A 14,900-nucleotide genomic window follows, 5' to 3' on the forward strand; every position below is an offset into this window, starting at 1 on the left:
ATGAGGTGTTGCTTAATGAGCCTCTTGCTTCATGTGCTTAATGATATGCTCCAAAATCCTCAACTACTTTCCCATATCCACATATGACCTAAACCCTAAGCCAAACTCGGTCCTACCGATTCTTCCTATCCGGCGCCACCGAGTTTCACTTGTCATTAGCCACTACCAAACCCTAGCAATTCAGTTCTACCGATAAGGATCTCGGTCTCACCGAGATGGGCTTGCAAACTCTCTGTTACCCATTGCAATATTATCGGTCCCACCGAGATATGCAATCGGTCCCACCGAGATTGCAATGTAAACTCAGTGTTTCCCCTTTGTAACTTTTCGGTCTCACCGAGTTCCACTCGGTCTCACCGAAAGAGCAAATCGGTCCCACCGAGTTTGCCTGACCAACTCTCTGGTTAGCTAATTACCAAATTCGGTCTCACCGAGTTTGTGTAATCGGTCTCACCGAGATTACGTTATGCCCAAACCCTAACCGAATCGGTCCTACCGAGTTGCGTGTCAGTCCCACCGAAATTCCTAACGGTCACTAGGTTTACTACTTCGGTCAGACCGAGTTTATTTATTCGGTCCCACCGAGATTGGAAAACTGTGTAACGGTTGGATTTTGTGTGGAGGCTATATATACCCCTCCACCTTCTTCTCATTTGAAGACAGAGCCATCAGAACACACACACCATTCCAACTCATATGTTCTGAGAGAGAACCACCTACTCATGTGTTGAGACCAAGACATTCCATTCCTACCATATGAATCTTGATCTCTAGCCTTCCCAAGTTGCTTTCCACTCAAATCTTCTTTCCACCAAATCCAAATCCTATGAGAGAGAGTTGAGTGTTGGGGAGACTATCATTTGAAGCACAAGAGCAAGGAGTTCATTACCTACACACCATTTGTTACTTCTTGGAGAGTGGTGTCTCCTAGATTGGCTAGGTGTAACTTGGGAGCCTCCGAAAAGATTGTGGAGTTGAACCAAGGTGTTTGTAAGGGCAAGGAGATCGCCTACTTCGTGAAGATCTACCGCTAGTGAGGCAAGTCCTTCGTGGGCGATGGCCATGGTGGGATAGACAAGGTTGCTTCTTCGTGGACCCTTTGTGGGTGGTTGCTTCTTCTTGGACCCTTTGTGGGTGGAGCCCTGTGTGGACTCGCGCAACCGTTGCCCTTGGGTGGAGCCCTGTGTGGACTCGCGCAACCGTTACCCTTCGTGGGCTGAAGTCTCCATCAACGTGGATGTAGGATAGCACCACCTATCCGAACCACGGGAAAAACATCCGTGTCTTCAATTGCGTTTGATCTCTCCAAATCCTTCCCTTTACATTCTTGCAAGTTGCATGCTTTACATTCCGCTGCTCATATACTCTTTGCATGCTTGCTTGATATGTATTGTGTATGTTGAAATTGTGCCTAAACTCCACTTAAACCGAAAAAGCTTAAAAATTGCAACTTTAGCACTAAGTGTCTAATCACCCCCCCCTCTAGACACATCTACTTCTAGATCCTACACCAGGCGGCGGAGGACGCCTACCAGGCGGCCCTTACGGCCGTCTACCGTGAGAGCGAAGAGGACGAACGGCGCAGAGCGGAGGCGGCGGAGGCGGAAGAGGAGGCCCGCTACGAGGCGGCAATGGCGCAGGCCCTTGCCCTCTCTGCGGCGGGCGACAGCATGGTGCCGCCGGTGGCCCCGCCGTCCCCCATCAAGCCGGAGCCGCAGCCGCAGCCCGAGCCCAAGCCCGAGCCCATCGCGCGCTTCTCCTGGAATGGAGTGGTGCGCGAGTGGGTGTCCGCGCCACCGGTTTGGCTGGGGGCGACGCCGGCGCAGGAGCAGGCCTACCTCGAGATGTGGCGCCAGCGCCGGCTGGCAGAGGAGCGCCGGCAAGGCGAGTATGAGGAGATGCTCGAGCGCGACCTCGAGGAGGTGGCGCGCCAGGCCGCGGCTGCACAGGCGGCCGCACAGCCCCCCGCCCCGGCACTGCCTGCGCCGGCACAACCCGACATGGCTGCACTCTGGAACACGGCGTTCGCCTGGGCTGGGCCGGCGCCGACGCTCATCGACCTCACGGACCCCGAGGACGACGAGCCTAGGGCAGCACGCCGCCTCGTAGTTTAGGCTGTTTTTTTATGCAAATGTTGACGCGTGGACTCTCGGCGGCCTTCGTGGCCGGCTTTAATGTTTAATTAATGCAGTTTCTCTTTTTTAAATATGCATGCGTTCATTTTTTTGGCGCCGTCTAAATGGGTCGCAGGCCAGCGTTGGGCGCAGGCGCCGACCCAAATGCGGAAGCGGGCATCCGTGTCCGTCTGGCTGACCCAAACGGACAAAAAGCGGACGAAATCACCGTCCGTTTGGGTCAGCCCGTTGGAGTTGCTCTTATGGTTTCCGGATAAAGACAGTTTTGGTAAAATTTGAACAAACGGTAGTTTTAGAGGTGGTTCTCTGAGGTGTTTTAAGTTTTATAAGAAGGACTAGACTTCCAAAAGGCCAAACAGGGTTTTTTTGGGGGTTAAAAGGAATTTGGAAAAATGGTTATGGATATTCTTACTGAGCTATCACCTTGAGGATGAGTCCCATGAAACGGTCCTGCTCATCCATCTCAGGATTAACAAGCAAGAGATTAGGTTCCCTCAAAATGGGACTTAGATATGTTGGTAGAAGGTGTTAAAGAGACAATCAGCTAAGCTAACAAGCCGTCTCTTCATAACTTCTCAGGAGTACATTTTCTGCTAACTTTTCCCCCATAGCTGAAAAGGGTGGCAAGTTAGGTTAAAGAAAAGGCAGTAAGTTGTCATCTGTTTATACTTCACTGTTTTCAACGGGAAGTTCGACCACACGGTGATAAACCTTTTTATTACTTCCTCTGTAAACTAATATAAGCACGTTTAGATTACTAAAATAGCTAGTGATCTAAACGCTTTTACAATAGTTTACGGAGGGAGTAGCTTATTTTCACTACTTAAGTTTCACATATTAAATGGATATGGACAGTTCTCATTAGATTGATCAAATGTAGGCCAAGCATTCAGTACATCGGAGTTCACACCGCATTTTTATTAAGAAGATTATATTGTGTGAATAACCAGCAACTAGAATAACAATATTTCTTCCATAGCCTTAGATGACGACTATACAAACTTCAAAACTGCAACATTTATTATGGGTCGGAGCTAATAGATGATTGCCCCGTGTGTTGGCACAAAAAGAAAATTGTAACCTAGAAATGTGTATTGAACTTGACAACATATGGTTTTCCATTCATATAGTGACAAGTACCCACACGCAAAGCTTCTTTCATAATTGCATCAGATATGCGTCTATCTATTATTCTCTTTGTTGACCAATATAAGATGTTTTAGACTGAACATACAAGTCTCTAAAAACATCTTATACTAATGAGCAGAGTTACAAAGGGAGTATATGATAAGCAATAGAAAGGCATCAAAATACCTACTTGAAAGTCCTATGAACAATACCTCTTGGTGCAGAACCACTTGTAGCCGTTCCTTTTTTTTTTTGAGGGAAAAACTTCCGATCAATTAATCAACCGTCAAGGTAGTACAAAAAACATCAGAAGTGAAACGTACATCCATTCATTGATCACCTAGCGACGACTACAAGCACTGAAACGAGGTGAAGGCGCGTCGCCGTTATCGCCTCTCCTTCATCGGAGCCAGGCAAACTCTGTTGTAGTAGACAGTTGGAACGTTGTCGTACTAAGGCCCTACAAGACCAGCACACCAGAACAACAACTATCGTCGATGAAGAGAAGCGTAGATCGGAAGGATCGAACCTGTAGACACATAAATACTAATGAACGAAGACTAGATCCTCGTGGATCCACCGAAGACAAACGTCTACCGAATCCCGTGAGATCCGCAGGAGACAAATCTCCACACGCCCTCCAACAATGCTAGAAACCACCCTTGGAACGGAGGCCTAATGGGAGAACCTTATTCCATATTCAAAAAGCCACCACCGCCTTACCTCTCTGAGTAGGAAACAAATCCTAACCAAACTGAAAACAAATCATTCAAAAACGCCAGCAAAGGCCGGGATCCACCGTACCTCCATAGCCCTAAGGCCACAGAAGATGAGGCAGATTATCGGTGACGGCAGGCACATAAAACCTGAGCACCGGTGGCGCCTAGGTTGAGGAGGCGGCAACGTACTCGGGTAGCTTTCGCGTGGGGCTCGATCACATCCACAAATACGTGCTTGAAAGTTTCATATTTTCTTTTCCGAACCAACACGCATGTCTTCTTACGAAAATTTGCATGCACTTTCCTTGGTCAAAATTCCACATGAGCATGATAAAGTGGTATTTTCTCGTTCCTTGGTCAAAAGGAAACAAAAGTCATGCCTTCATGTGGGGGTTGCGGCCTGTCAGCTGGCTGGACCCAGGTTCTTGGACCGTGGGCCCGAGTCGTCAGTTGGCTTCCCTCCCCCCACCTCTCCTCTCTAAAAAGAAAACCCTCTCTGTCCCTCGCCGCTCTCCTTCCTCCGCCGCCGCCGCCGCAGCGCCGGACGCCCGCAGTTCCTACCGGACTCGAGCGGAGATCTTCCTCCTCTCCTCTCGGTAAGCCCTAGTCCGCTCCCTGTCCCTTTCATCTTATTGTTCCGCGCCGTGAAATTTTGGGTCCTCCTCCTTCCCCGAGCAACCCGACGCCTACCCGCCTGACCTAGCTCCGAGTCCGATGACTAGAGAGAGACGGTGTTGTTGAGAGCCCTGCTGCTCTAGTGTAGGCTACCGAGATGCTTCCGCCCCTCCCCTGCTCTTGCAACGGCGACCAGTGGTGTTCCCCCGTACGGTTTGCTCCGATGGCTCGACCGGTGGTGTTCCCGATCTGCTTTGGTTGCGGTGCCTGTGTTCCTGCTAATAAATTAAAGAGTCTTCTGTTGCTATTGTGATCATTGCAAAACTGTTTATATGCACAGGATAAACAGCAAAGATTGTCTATCTTAGCAAAGATTGTCATATGTATTCATCAGCCTTTGTGACTAGATATTTCTGTCGTTGCTTGTACGACCTGTTGCAACATGCAAGTGTTGACGTTTTTTACGTAAATATAAAAGCTGGACAGAAGCATCTGCATGCTGTTCACTTTAGTTACTATAAGCCTGAATATTATGTTTTCCGATTAAGATCGATGCATTGTAGTGTAGCAACTCTGAACTGTGCTCTAGCTAGCTTCTTGTAGTGTAGCAACTCTGTAACGGCATATGCCTGCTGGCTGCTAGCTGTTGGTTCTATTGTAGAAAGTGTTAGTAAGTTAATTGATAACTTTATGTTTACTTTTTGGAGATGAAGATATGCCATTTCTCTTTCCAATTGTACCCCACCCCCACCCCAGCTTGCTGCACCTGCATCATGCTTTGACTAACATGAAATATCGAATCTTCCATTAGCAATTATTTGGCATATCAATTACCGACTGTCACAGAGATGCCTGCGCAGAATCCTTTACTAACATGAAAATCAAATCCTTGACAGACAGCCTACCAGAATGCCCCCGAAGAAGCGCCTGCACCTGTCGCCCGCTGTGCCCAAGCTGGAAGACCATGTCGAGGAAGCTGCTCCTGCTGTCTCTACCTCTGACACGGAAAGTAGCATGCATGGTGAGTTGTACCTACTCCTGCTCGCAATGTGCACGATGCATACACATCACATTCTTTGTTCTGTGCGGGGTCGTTGAGTGGCTTGCATGTCTGATGGACTTGTCAGATTCCGAGGAGGAAGAGGAGGAAGTTGGCGACAGCGGCAGCAGCGGCAGGGACATCGAAGATGACGATGGCAGCCATTTGTCGCAGATTGATGGTGCCGACATGGACGAGTAAGTGATCGGAGTTATTTTTTTAGACAGTTTTTCTATTTTGTATGTGTGTCTCCTGAAGTTAATGCTAGCTGCTAGGTGCAAGTCAGCCCCTCGGCTGCTGTTACGATCAGTGCAATATCCTGTTAGGAAAGCATTTTGTTCATTGGATAAACTCTATTATCAGATTCTGGAAGACATACTTTGTCAGCTTAGATCCCTCAGCTGGCTAATTGAATCAAATCGACTCTTCTTCGGCCTGTCAAATATGAGCTTCCAGTGTGCTAATAGTCCCATTTTGAACACCTGAATGTTATATCATAGCTACATATTTCTTTAAAAAGGTACTAAAATATCACAGAACACCTGTAACTGTTCTATAAAGTTTTAATCAGTAATTGATATGCCAGTCGGTACTGGTAGATTTGATTTTCATGTTAGTCAATGCTTATAAATTGTTTATTAATCTTCAACCTTTCAATCAATGCAAGTTGTAATCAAACCTTTTAATCATGTATTGTGATTGCTTGTTATATCCACGGGAACAAGCTTAGGTCTATTGGTTGGTAAGTTTTTTGGCCAGAAGATTACTTCGTTATACTGAACTGTAGTTTCATCTTTTCTGTTCACAATGAAAAACATTTGTCATAGCAACAAGCAATAGTTGGTCCATTGGATTAAAACCAGAGATGGTTTCTACATGTCTGCTTTCTGCTTCTTATCCTGTTTTTATTTATTTGATCTGTTGATTTCTTAGAGAAAGACCAACCCCTTCCATCAAATAATGCATATTATTAACTTGTTAATATTGAAAAGCTTCCAAATCTGCACACAGAGCTAGCCGGTGTCTTCGCCATGAATGTTCTTCTCCAGCTATATTGACCATGCATATTCTTTAAAGTGTGGGATTTGTGAGTTGTCTTTGTTGGTAGTTGTACCTTCTGTTTTTATATGTGGAGGATAATCAACAAAATAGGTTTTCTCCTTTGATTTGGTTAGTCACATGTAAATTCGCTTCATGCACATCTGACAACATGCGTCATCATATTTTGACTACAATTGTGATGAAAGGGGATAGAGGTGTAGGGGTGTGCGATGATAACAAGGAGGAAATGGGAGAAACTTGATGTTTGTCCCGCCACGATAGGTAGCAAAGCTTGCTGAAGGCGAGGCCTCATACTTGGAGAAGAATATTGTTTGCCACTGCCGCAAGAATCTAATGGTACACCTTTGTTACCACACAGTAGGACATGTGTTGAATTCCCACATGTCCTATATGATTGTCCATAGTAAGATGCCACCATCCATCGCTGGTGGTTTGGCAACATGGTAGAGATCTGTGGGCACGCACATAACATCGGAGTCAGACAAAATGGTGGAGTGCATAACGGAATTGCGAGACTGATGGGGAATGATGGGGGCCCGGAAGGTGATGAACTGATGATGCAGCTGTAGTGGAGTGAGTTTTGGGCAGAGAGAGGTGATGAGTGAGATTGTGTTCGCCCTTGAGGAAGGTGAAGATGGAGATGCCTATGGGGAGAAGACAACACCATAGTGGCTGTATAGGGGGGGAGTAGAGAAAGATGCCGATGTTTGTTGCTACACGGTTAAGAACACGTGTCTCACTTGACAAGTGTGTTAAACGAATAGAAGTATCACTTGATGAATACTTATAACTGGTCTCTTCAATATACAGAACTGAGTGATACCATGTATATTTTTATGGTTGCTCAAGAATTGAACTTTGCATGCTAGGCTTAGTGCGATACCATGTTTTGTATAAACAAGGTATTTAAAGAGTAGATTTCTCTTCTTGCTTGGAGTTTTTTTTTAATTAGGCACTTGCTTGTACCACCTGATGGAATTGTTGACATTTTTGTTTATTGTTCTACGGCCTAAATATTGTCGAACAATTGTTACCTGATGGAATTGTTGACGTTTTTGTGTTTTGTTCTACAGCCTAAATATTGTCTAACAACTGTTGATTTGGTTTGCTAGCCCATCCAAAGTGCACATCTTTGTCAAGAATCCCGCTGGCAGGAAAATCTGTCTCAGGGGGGTCCACTTGTCAGACACCCTTTACACCATCAAGGCAAAGATCCAGGAGCAGTACCGCCTCGTCTTCGATGGGGTGCAGCTGGAAGACAACCGTACATTGGCGGATTACGGCATCAAGCATGATTTCACGCTTGACCTCCAAGAAAAGATGCAGATCTTCGTGACAGAGACGCTAGAAGGCAGGACTATCACTCTTGAGGTGGACAGCCTAGACACCATTGACAAGGCGAAGGCTAAGATCGAAAACACCGAGGGCTTCCCCAAGGTTCAGCAGTGCCTCATCTTTGCCAACCAACAGCTGGAGGACGGCAAGCGCACCTTGGCTGACCACAACATCTGTAAAGGGTCCACTCTTCTCCTCATCCTCCTCCCGTGTAGCCTGGATGTTGTGATGCCAATCTTCGTGAAGACGCCGCAAGGGAAGATCCTCACCTTTAAGGCTGGGAGCTCGGACACCGTCAACAGTATCATGGTGAAGATCTACGAGAAGAACGGTGTTCCCCCTATACAGCAGCGCCTCGTCTTTGCTGGCAAGCAGCTGCATGACGACCGCACCCTGGGAGACTACAACATTCAGAGCGAGGATACCCTTCATTTGGTGTTCCGCCAATGTGGTTGCTGAGCTGCATGGCCTGCCATTCAACAACCTGTTTTATTTTGCCGGTAGTGGTGTATTATCATCATTCTAGTACCTTGGTATTGCTCAATTCTAGTACATTGATGTGCTGAGTAGTTCCTATATCTATTAATTAAGTTGGTTTAAGAATACAGTCTGCATGTAGTTTTGCCGACAATACTCATTTCCACATACTCAGTGCGGTCAATTCCTATGTTTATCCTTGTTTTTGCCATTACAGCCAAAAGTTGAAGCAGCCGGAATCCTAACGAGTAAAGTCAGTGCATGTCTTTTTAGATACAAAACTTACTATGGTAAACAATCCGTTTAGGTTAACCAATGAAGTTCCTGTTGGCCCCCGCGTGCAGTTGGATAAAGACACTCTTGGCCACACGTTTGGTGTGGGGTCCACACCCCGCCCCTCCCATTCTTTATCTCTTCCAACGTGTGGGGTCCACACCCCGACCCTCCCTTTCCTTGTCTCTTTCCTCCTGCATCTCTCTTTCTCCTCGTTTCTCTCATCATCAGTTATGGGGAGCTCTTGCCCCGAGCTCGCTCTTTCCCCTCCTCTCTTTAGGGCATGGCCAATGCATAGCCTTAGAGCATCTCCAACAGCTAGGGATGGCAATGGGTACACATTACCCGCGTAACCTGTGGGCAAAAACCCTATTAGGGTAAGGGTATGGGACAAAAAATTACCCATGGGTACTTAAATGGGAAAATATCATACCCATCGGGTAGAGAGGGTACGGGTATGGGATCGTATAACCCATGCCCGCGTACCCATGTACCCATCTAAAATGTTGACAGTCGGGTTTCCGTTAATATCCCAATGTATTCATTTCCCCTCCTAATCACACTAGGTCAAAACTCTGATGTGTATTCAAATTATCTCTATATTTATCATTATTTCGTGAACTTAAAGTGTATGCATATGTGTTGTTATTTATGATTATGTGTTGTTGTTTAACATTTTTATATGTCACTTTATAGGCAAGTACTTTTGTTTATGAGAATATGTTGTTGTTGCAATATGTTGTTGGGCATTGTTGTTTAAGATGTGTTGCTATTAATAATTTATGATTATATGTTGCTTTTTACAAATATTTTCTACTCAATTGATGTGTTGTAAACGCGGGTATTTTTACCCGCGGGTACCCATATACCCTGTCAGGTGACGGGGATGGGAAAAAATTGTACCCTTGACGGGTATGGATATGGGTGATGGGTAAACTCACGGCAGACGGGTAAGGGTGTGGGGTAGCTCCACTCGTACCCATACCTTGCGGGTGCCATCCCTACCAACAGCCGCACTGAATAAGCGCCTCGTCGCAAATTTGTGCCTTTTGGTGCGCGCGCAATCGATATTCGGGCTCCAGCGGACGCGCAATAAGCGCGCGCGCGGCATATAGAGTTCAGCGCTCGGTCCGAATCGCCATCGCGCGGTGTTTATTTGGTGCGCCCGCTTCCGGGCGCCACACACTCGAGCGCTCGTGCCACACTTTCTCCACCGCGCCACCTTCGCCCCGCCGCTGGTGAATTGACCTGATGGACGCCCGCGCCGGCACCCCCTCACCCCTTCCTACACCCACGACCCCTCCGCCGCCACCGCCGCAAACCCTAGTGCGGGGAGCTTTGGCTTCGCCTCCGCCGGTGCTCCTCCAAGCACCGGTATCGCGTGCGGCCTGTTCATGCCGCCACGGATGACCTCGGCGGCGGGTGGCGTCGCGCCGGCGCCCGCCGTAAATTATGACATGTCTTTGTTTGATGTTTGAAATATCATCTCGTGTCCAAAATGCAACATATGGCAAGCGGCGGCTGCTCGCGCACGCTGCTTTTTAGCGCACTTGCTGGAATTGTTGACGTTTTTGTGTGTTCTATAGCCTAAATATTGTCTAGCAATTGGTGATTTTTGGTTTTCTAGCCCATCCAGGGTGCACATCTTTGTCAAGAATCCCGCGGGCAGGAAATATGTCTAGGGGGGGGGGGTCCACTTGTCAGACACCCTTTACACTATCAAGGCAAAGATCCAGGAGCGGTATGGCCTTGTCTTCGACGGGGTGCAGCTGGAAGACAACCGTACATTGGTGGATTATGGCATCAAGCATGATTTCCCACTTGACGTCCAAGAAAAGATGCAAATCTTTGTGACGGAAACGCTAGAAGGCAGGACCATCACTCTCGAAGTCGACAGCCTAGACACCATTGACAACGTGAAGGCCAAGATCGAAGACATTGAGGGCTTTCCCAAGGTCCAGCAATGCCTCATCTTTGCCAACAAGCAGCTAGAGGACGACAAGCTCACCTTGGCCGACCACAACATTTGTAAAGGGTCCACTCTTCTCCTCATCCTCCTCCCATGTAGTCCAACTTTTGTGATGCAAGTATTCGTGAAGATGCCACAAGGGAAGGTCCTCACCCTTCAAGTCGGGCAATCGGATACCATCAACAGTGTCAACGTGAAGATCTATGAGAAGAACGGCGTTCCCCCTATGCTGGCAATCAGCTGGAGGACCACCGCACCCTGGCGGACTACAAGATTTACAACGACTCTACATTTGGTGTTCCGCCTTTGTGGTTGCTGAACTGCATGGCCTGGCATTCAACAACCAGTTTTATTTTTCCTTCATGTAGTGGTGCGTTATCAGTACTATCATTCTAGTACTGAACGTTAGTATATATATGCTCCAGTATTGTTCATTCACAGTAGAAGAGAACTACGAACTATATCATTTAGTATGTTGATGTGTTGAGAAGTTCTTATCATCCATTTGTTAAGGGAACTATTAGTAATAGTCCCTGGGTCTGTACTGACGTCAGTTGATTGAGAATACAGTCTATATGCAGTTTGAGCGACAAATAGCCTCCTTTCTTTACTCATTTCTGTCATTTCTTCATACCCAGTGCGGTGAATTTCTTTTACCATGTTTTCATATATTTCTGGTTACATGTTTTTAACAAGATTTATTATCTCATACTGTGAACCACATGAATGTCAGCTCGAGTAGGAATTGGGACTGCAAATAAGAGATGGACATCAAGTCGTCCTCACCGTTGGAGGAGGAGGAAGGAGGAGGACGATGGAGGAGGACTGTGACGGGGCGTGGCGCAGGAGCGGCGGAGGAGGACAAGGAGGCATTGGCTGAATCGATCCCCATTAGCTACCGTGGAGCATTGGCCTTGTTGCGGATCATGGTGGGCGGCGTAGCATTGAGGATTTGGGGGGCAACGTTTAGGGTTTTGGGGCCAGTGATGGGGAATTTATAGGAGGAGGGGAGGCTAAGGGCCATGGAGTCGCCGAGGCAAGTGGGACGCCGCCGATGGTTGGGCCATGAATGCTCACTCGTTAGTTTTTAGAGGGACATGCAGGGTTTAGGGATCGGGCTGGCAGGTCGAACGCAGGCTAAAGAAGAAGATATTGAGAGTACTGCTTAGACATTTTGCGCGGTTTCATCTGTACTATATACGGTTGATTATTTAAGAGCTCTTGGCGACGAGATTATGTCGCGTTGCTGATCAGGGAAGACAAAGTGGCATGCATTATGTGCTTATATCAGCTGACTGCAACAAATGTAAGCTTTCTTCGTTTCTTTTCAGTCTTTTCTTTAACCAAGGCTTGATTTCAGAGTAGACCACGTATATTCTGTTCTTGCAGTTTTCCTAGATAAAGCTTTTTGAATGCCACTTCAGCGTTATCTCACTACGATGACATCCTCTGTCATTTCACTTTAGTTTATAATTCAAATCCATAGGTGTAGCCAACGTGTCTTCTACCTTTCAGGTTTCCCACCTATTTTCCCACCTTTGGTCACCCAGAACTATTTTGGTCTACACCTATAGGCCTTGATTTTTTTATGAAACCTTTAGGCCATGATTGGATTGTCGTTTCGAGCGCTTTTACCACTGTAAAATAGTGGCTGACCTAGCCCACTGGGCTAGGGTGGGCCAACAGTGATATTGTACATACACATTTTTTTAGCCTTTCTCCTATGGTATAAAAGCTATTTCCAAATCTCAGGGTGGGCCATGGCCATCCTCTATCTCCGCCACTGCTGTAAAATATACAGACCACGATCCGTAGTTTTGATTCTCAGGTGGAATTTGCACACGGCCGGTAAGATATACTTGTAAAACAAATACAAGTGTATAAAATACACTGATTCCAGCAGGGCCTTAGTTTAGTAATGTTTAATTTTCAAAAACTGGTAAGGTTCACTGTTATGTATCTATCTTCATTATCAAGGTTATTAAAGGAGAACTTGTGATTGACTTTATTTCACTACCCCAAACTGATTTTTTCCTGACGGCAGAAGACATTCGTGAAGGTGAGGAAGCCACCTTCAGGAATAAAGCAGGTTCCTGACGTGGATGGAGCACCGAAGGGAAAAGGCGAGTCATTCCTGAAGGTCTCGCTAAAAACCTTCACGAATACGAGCAGCCTTCAGGAATGTAAACTGACGTTCGTGAAGGGGCCGGATCCACGTCGCCAATAATATCGCGCACCTTCAGGAACGTGTCGAGCAGCCTTCAGGAACGTCAAATTTAGAAAACGCGCCCGGGAGAGGAAAGCGCGCTTTGTTTTTTCCCTCGGGCGAATTTTTCACGCGTTTTGTTCCTTTTCGCTGGCGTGGATGGGCCTCCTTCAGGAAAGAAGGGGTCAAAATCCCTAAAATAACAAGTCTTCGTCGTCGTCCTCACCATTCCCAATCTGAATCCTGCCGCCCCCTGTCCCGCTACCACCATGGCCGTCTCCTCCCGCCCGGCACCGCCGCACACCACACCCGTCGCCTGTCCCTACACCCGCTGCAGCCCCCTCTCCTCTAGGGCCGTCTCCCACTACCGGAATCGCACCCTATGCCGACGGCCCGTCGGCATAGGCCTGAGTCCCGTCGGGATAGGCCTATGCCGACGGCCCCCGTCGGCATAGGGCCATCGGCAACATATGCGTCGGCACAGCCAGGGAGGCCGTCGGCACAGAAAAGCCGTCGGCATATATGATACGCCGACGGGGGCCGTACGGCAGCGCCGTCCGTGAGGGGGGCACACCCCGGACACGCGTGCCGGGCGTTTGCAACCGCAACAACACTTCCAGACTTGTGAGAGGCCGCCGGCGCAAGATTTGGCGGCATGCTAGCCCCCGGAGGCCGCCGGCCACAGCCGTAGACGCGCGAAGGGCAATCCGCGTAGAGGGAATTTTTCGGATACTTCTCCATCACCAAAAATTATGAAAAAATACCATCGTTCCTATAGCACATGTGCCCACGTCGTCCAAAAAAATCTACTACCGTGTCATATTGACGCCGCATCGTTACCGCAGAACGTCTACTACCGTGTCATCGCCGTCAGTGAGGGGGGCCACGCCCCGGAGACGCGTCCCGCCTCTTCGGACATGCCACCACACCACCCCGCATGTATGAGGGCCCGGTGCGACGCTTCGGACATGGCACAAATAGGTAGTTGTGTAACCAAAATAGGTAGGAGGAGAGATAGCTCTTATGTCACAAAAAGGAAGTTGTATCAAACCTTTTATGTCGGATCTAGAACAAACCAATCGGTATCGCCATCATACAGCCCAACCGTGGCTCGTGATGCATATATATGCATATCAAATGCACGGTTGGACGTATGATGGCGAATCCGAATGATTTGTATTCAGTCGATGAACTGGTAGATGTATGCAGTCGATGAACTGGTAGATGTATGTAGTCGATGAACTGAAAGACTTATGCAGGGAAGGCGAGAGGTGGGCTATATATAGGGTCGTCTGGCTCACAAAGTGATTGTGCTAGTTTCGATCCAACGACTCACATGAGCTAGGAAGAAACACACCCTTGATCCAACGACTCGCAAGAGCTAGAAAGAAACACACGATCCGTGTGATTCTTCCTGATTGGTGGGATGCACATTAGTACCCACTCCGGACTCCGAAATCCTGATACTCGGAAAGAGTTTGTCCAGTTTGTACACGAAGTGCGTCCAGTTTTTGCCGTGACCCTCTCTACTCTTTCGCGCATCCCCCCTCTAAGTGACGGCTGCTCTACCTTCCGTGGAGGGGGGCCACACCATGGAGCCCCAAGACAGGCGTCTACGCATGCCAGAACACTTTCACACATGCGTCGGGACCCGTGTGATGTTTCGGTGGCATAGCAACACCCCGAAGGCCACCCCGAATCCCCGTTGACCAGTAGATCTAGCCCTTTGACTTTCGCTGGACGGGCTTTGACCGGTGGACTCTTCCACCTGGTTGCGATAGGTCAGCCCATAGCAACATCCCCGAACACGGTCTGGACCCAACCCAACACTAGATTCCCTCCGGTTCCACCGCACCCGCACCATCCCCCCCTCTAAGTGACGGCTGCTCTGCCTTCCGTGGAGGGGGGCCACACCACGGAGCCCCAAGACGGGCGTCTACAC

The 14,900-nt window shown here is 48.0% G+C and overlaps 1 protein-coding gene and 2 pseudogenes across 3 annotated transcripts; 2 read left to right on the forward strand and 1 right to left on the reverse strand.

Annotated features, from left to right (window-relative positions):
- The window catches only part of LOC125546251 (polyubiquitin-like), a 242,986-nt pseudogene that overhangs the window by 30,146 nt on the left and 197,940 nt on the right, over positions 1-14,900 (reverse strand).
- LOC147982076 (polyubiquitin 11-like) lies at positions 5,507-8,492 on the forward strand. 3 transcript variants are annotated; one of them, XM_087514224.1, is made up of 3 exons: positions 5,507-5,618; positions 5,725-5,833; positions 7,811-8,492. In XM_087514224.1, exons 1-3 carry the CDS (start codon positions 5,507-5,509, stop codon positions 8,490-8,492), a joined length of 903 nt encoding a protein of 300 aa, XP_087370350.1. The 3 variants fall into 3 exon arrangements, with proteins under 3 accessions (XP_087370350.1, XP_087370351.1, XP_087370352.1); XM_087514225.1 differs by having other exon boundaries at positions 5,507-5,609; XM_087514226.1 differs by having other exon boundaries at positions 5,507-5,606.
- On the forward strand, positions 10,190-11,071 carry LOC147982077 (polyubiquitin 11-like; annotated as a pseudogene).

This window comes from Triticum urartu, chromosome 3A (genome assembly GCF_056163025.1).
Source record: "Triticum urartu cultivar PI428250 chromosome 3A, HENAU_Tu73, whole genome shotgun sequence".
In the NCBI taxonomy this organism is placed as follows: domain Eukaryota; kingdom Viridiplantae; phylum Streptophyta; class Magnoliopsida; order Poales; family Poaceae; genus Triticum; species Triticum urartu.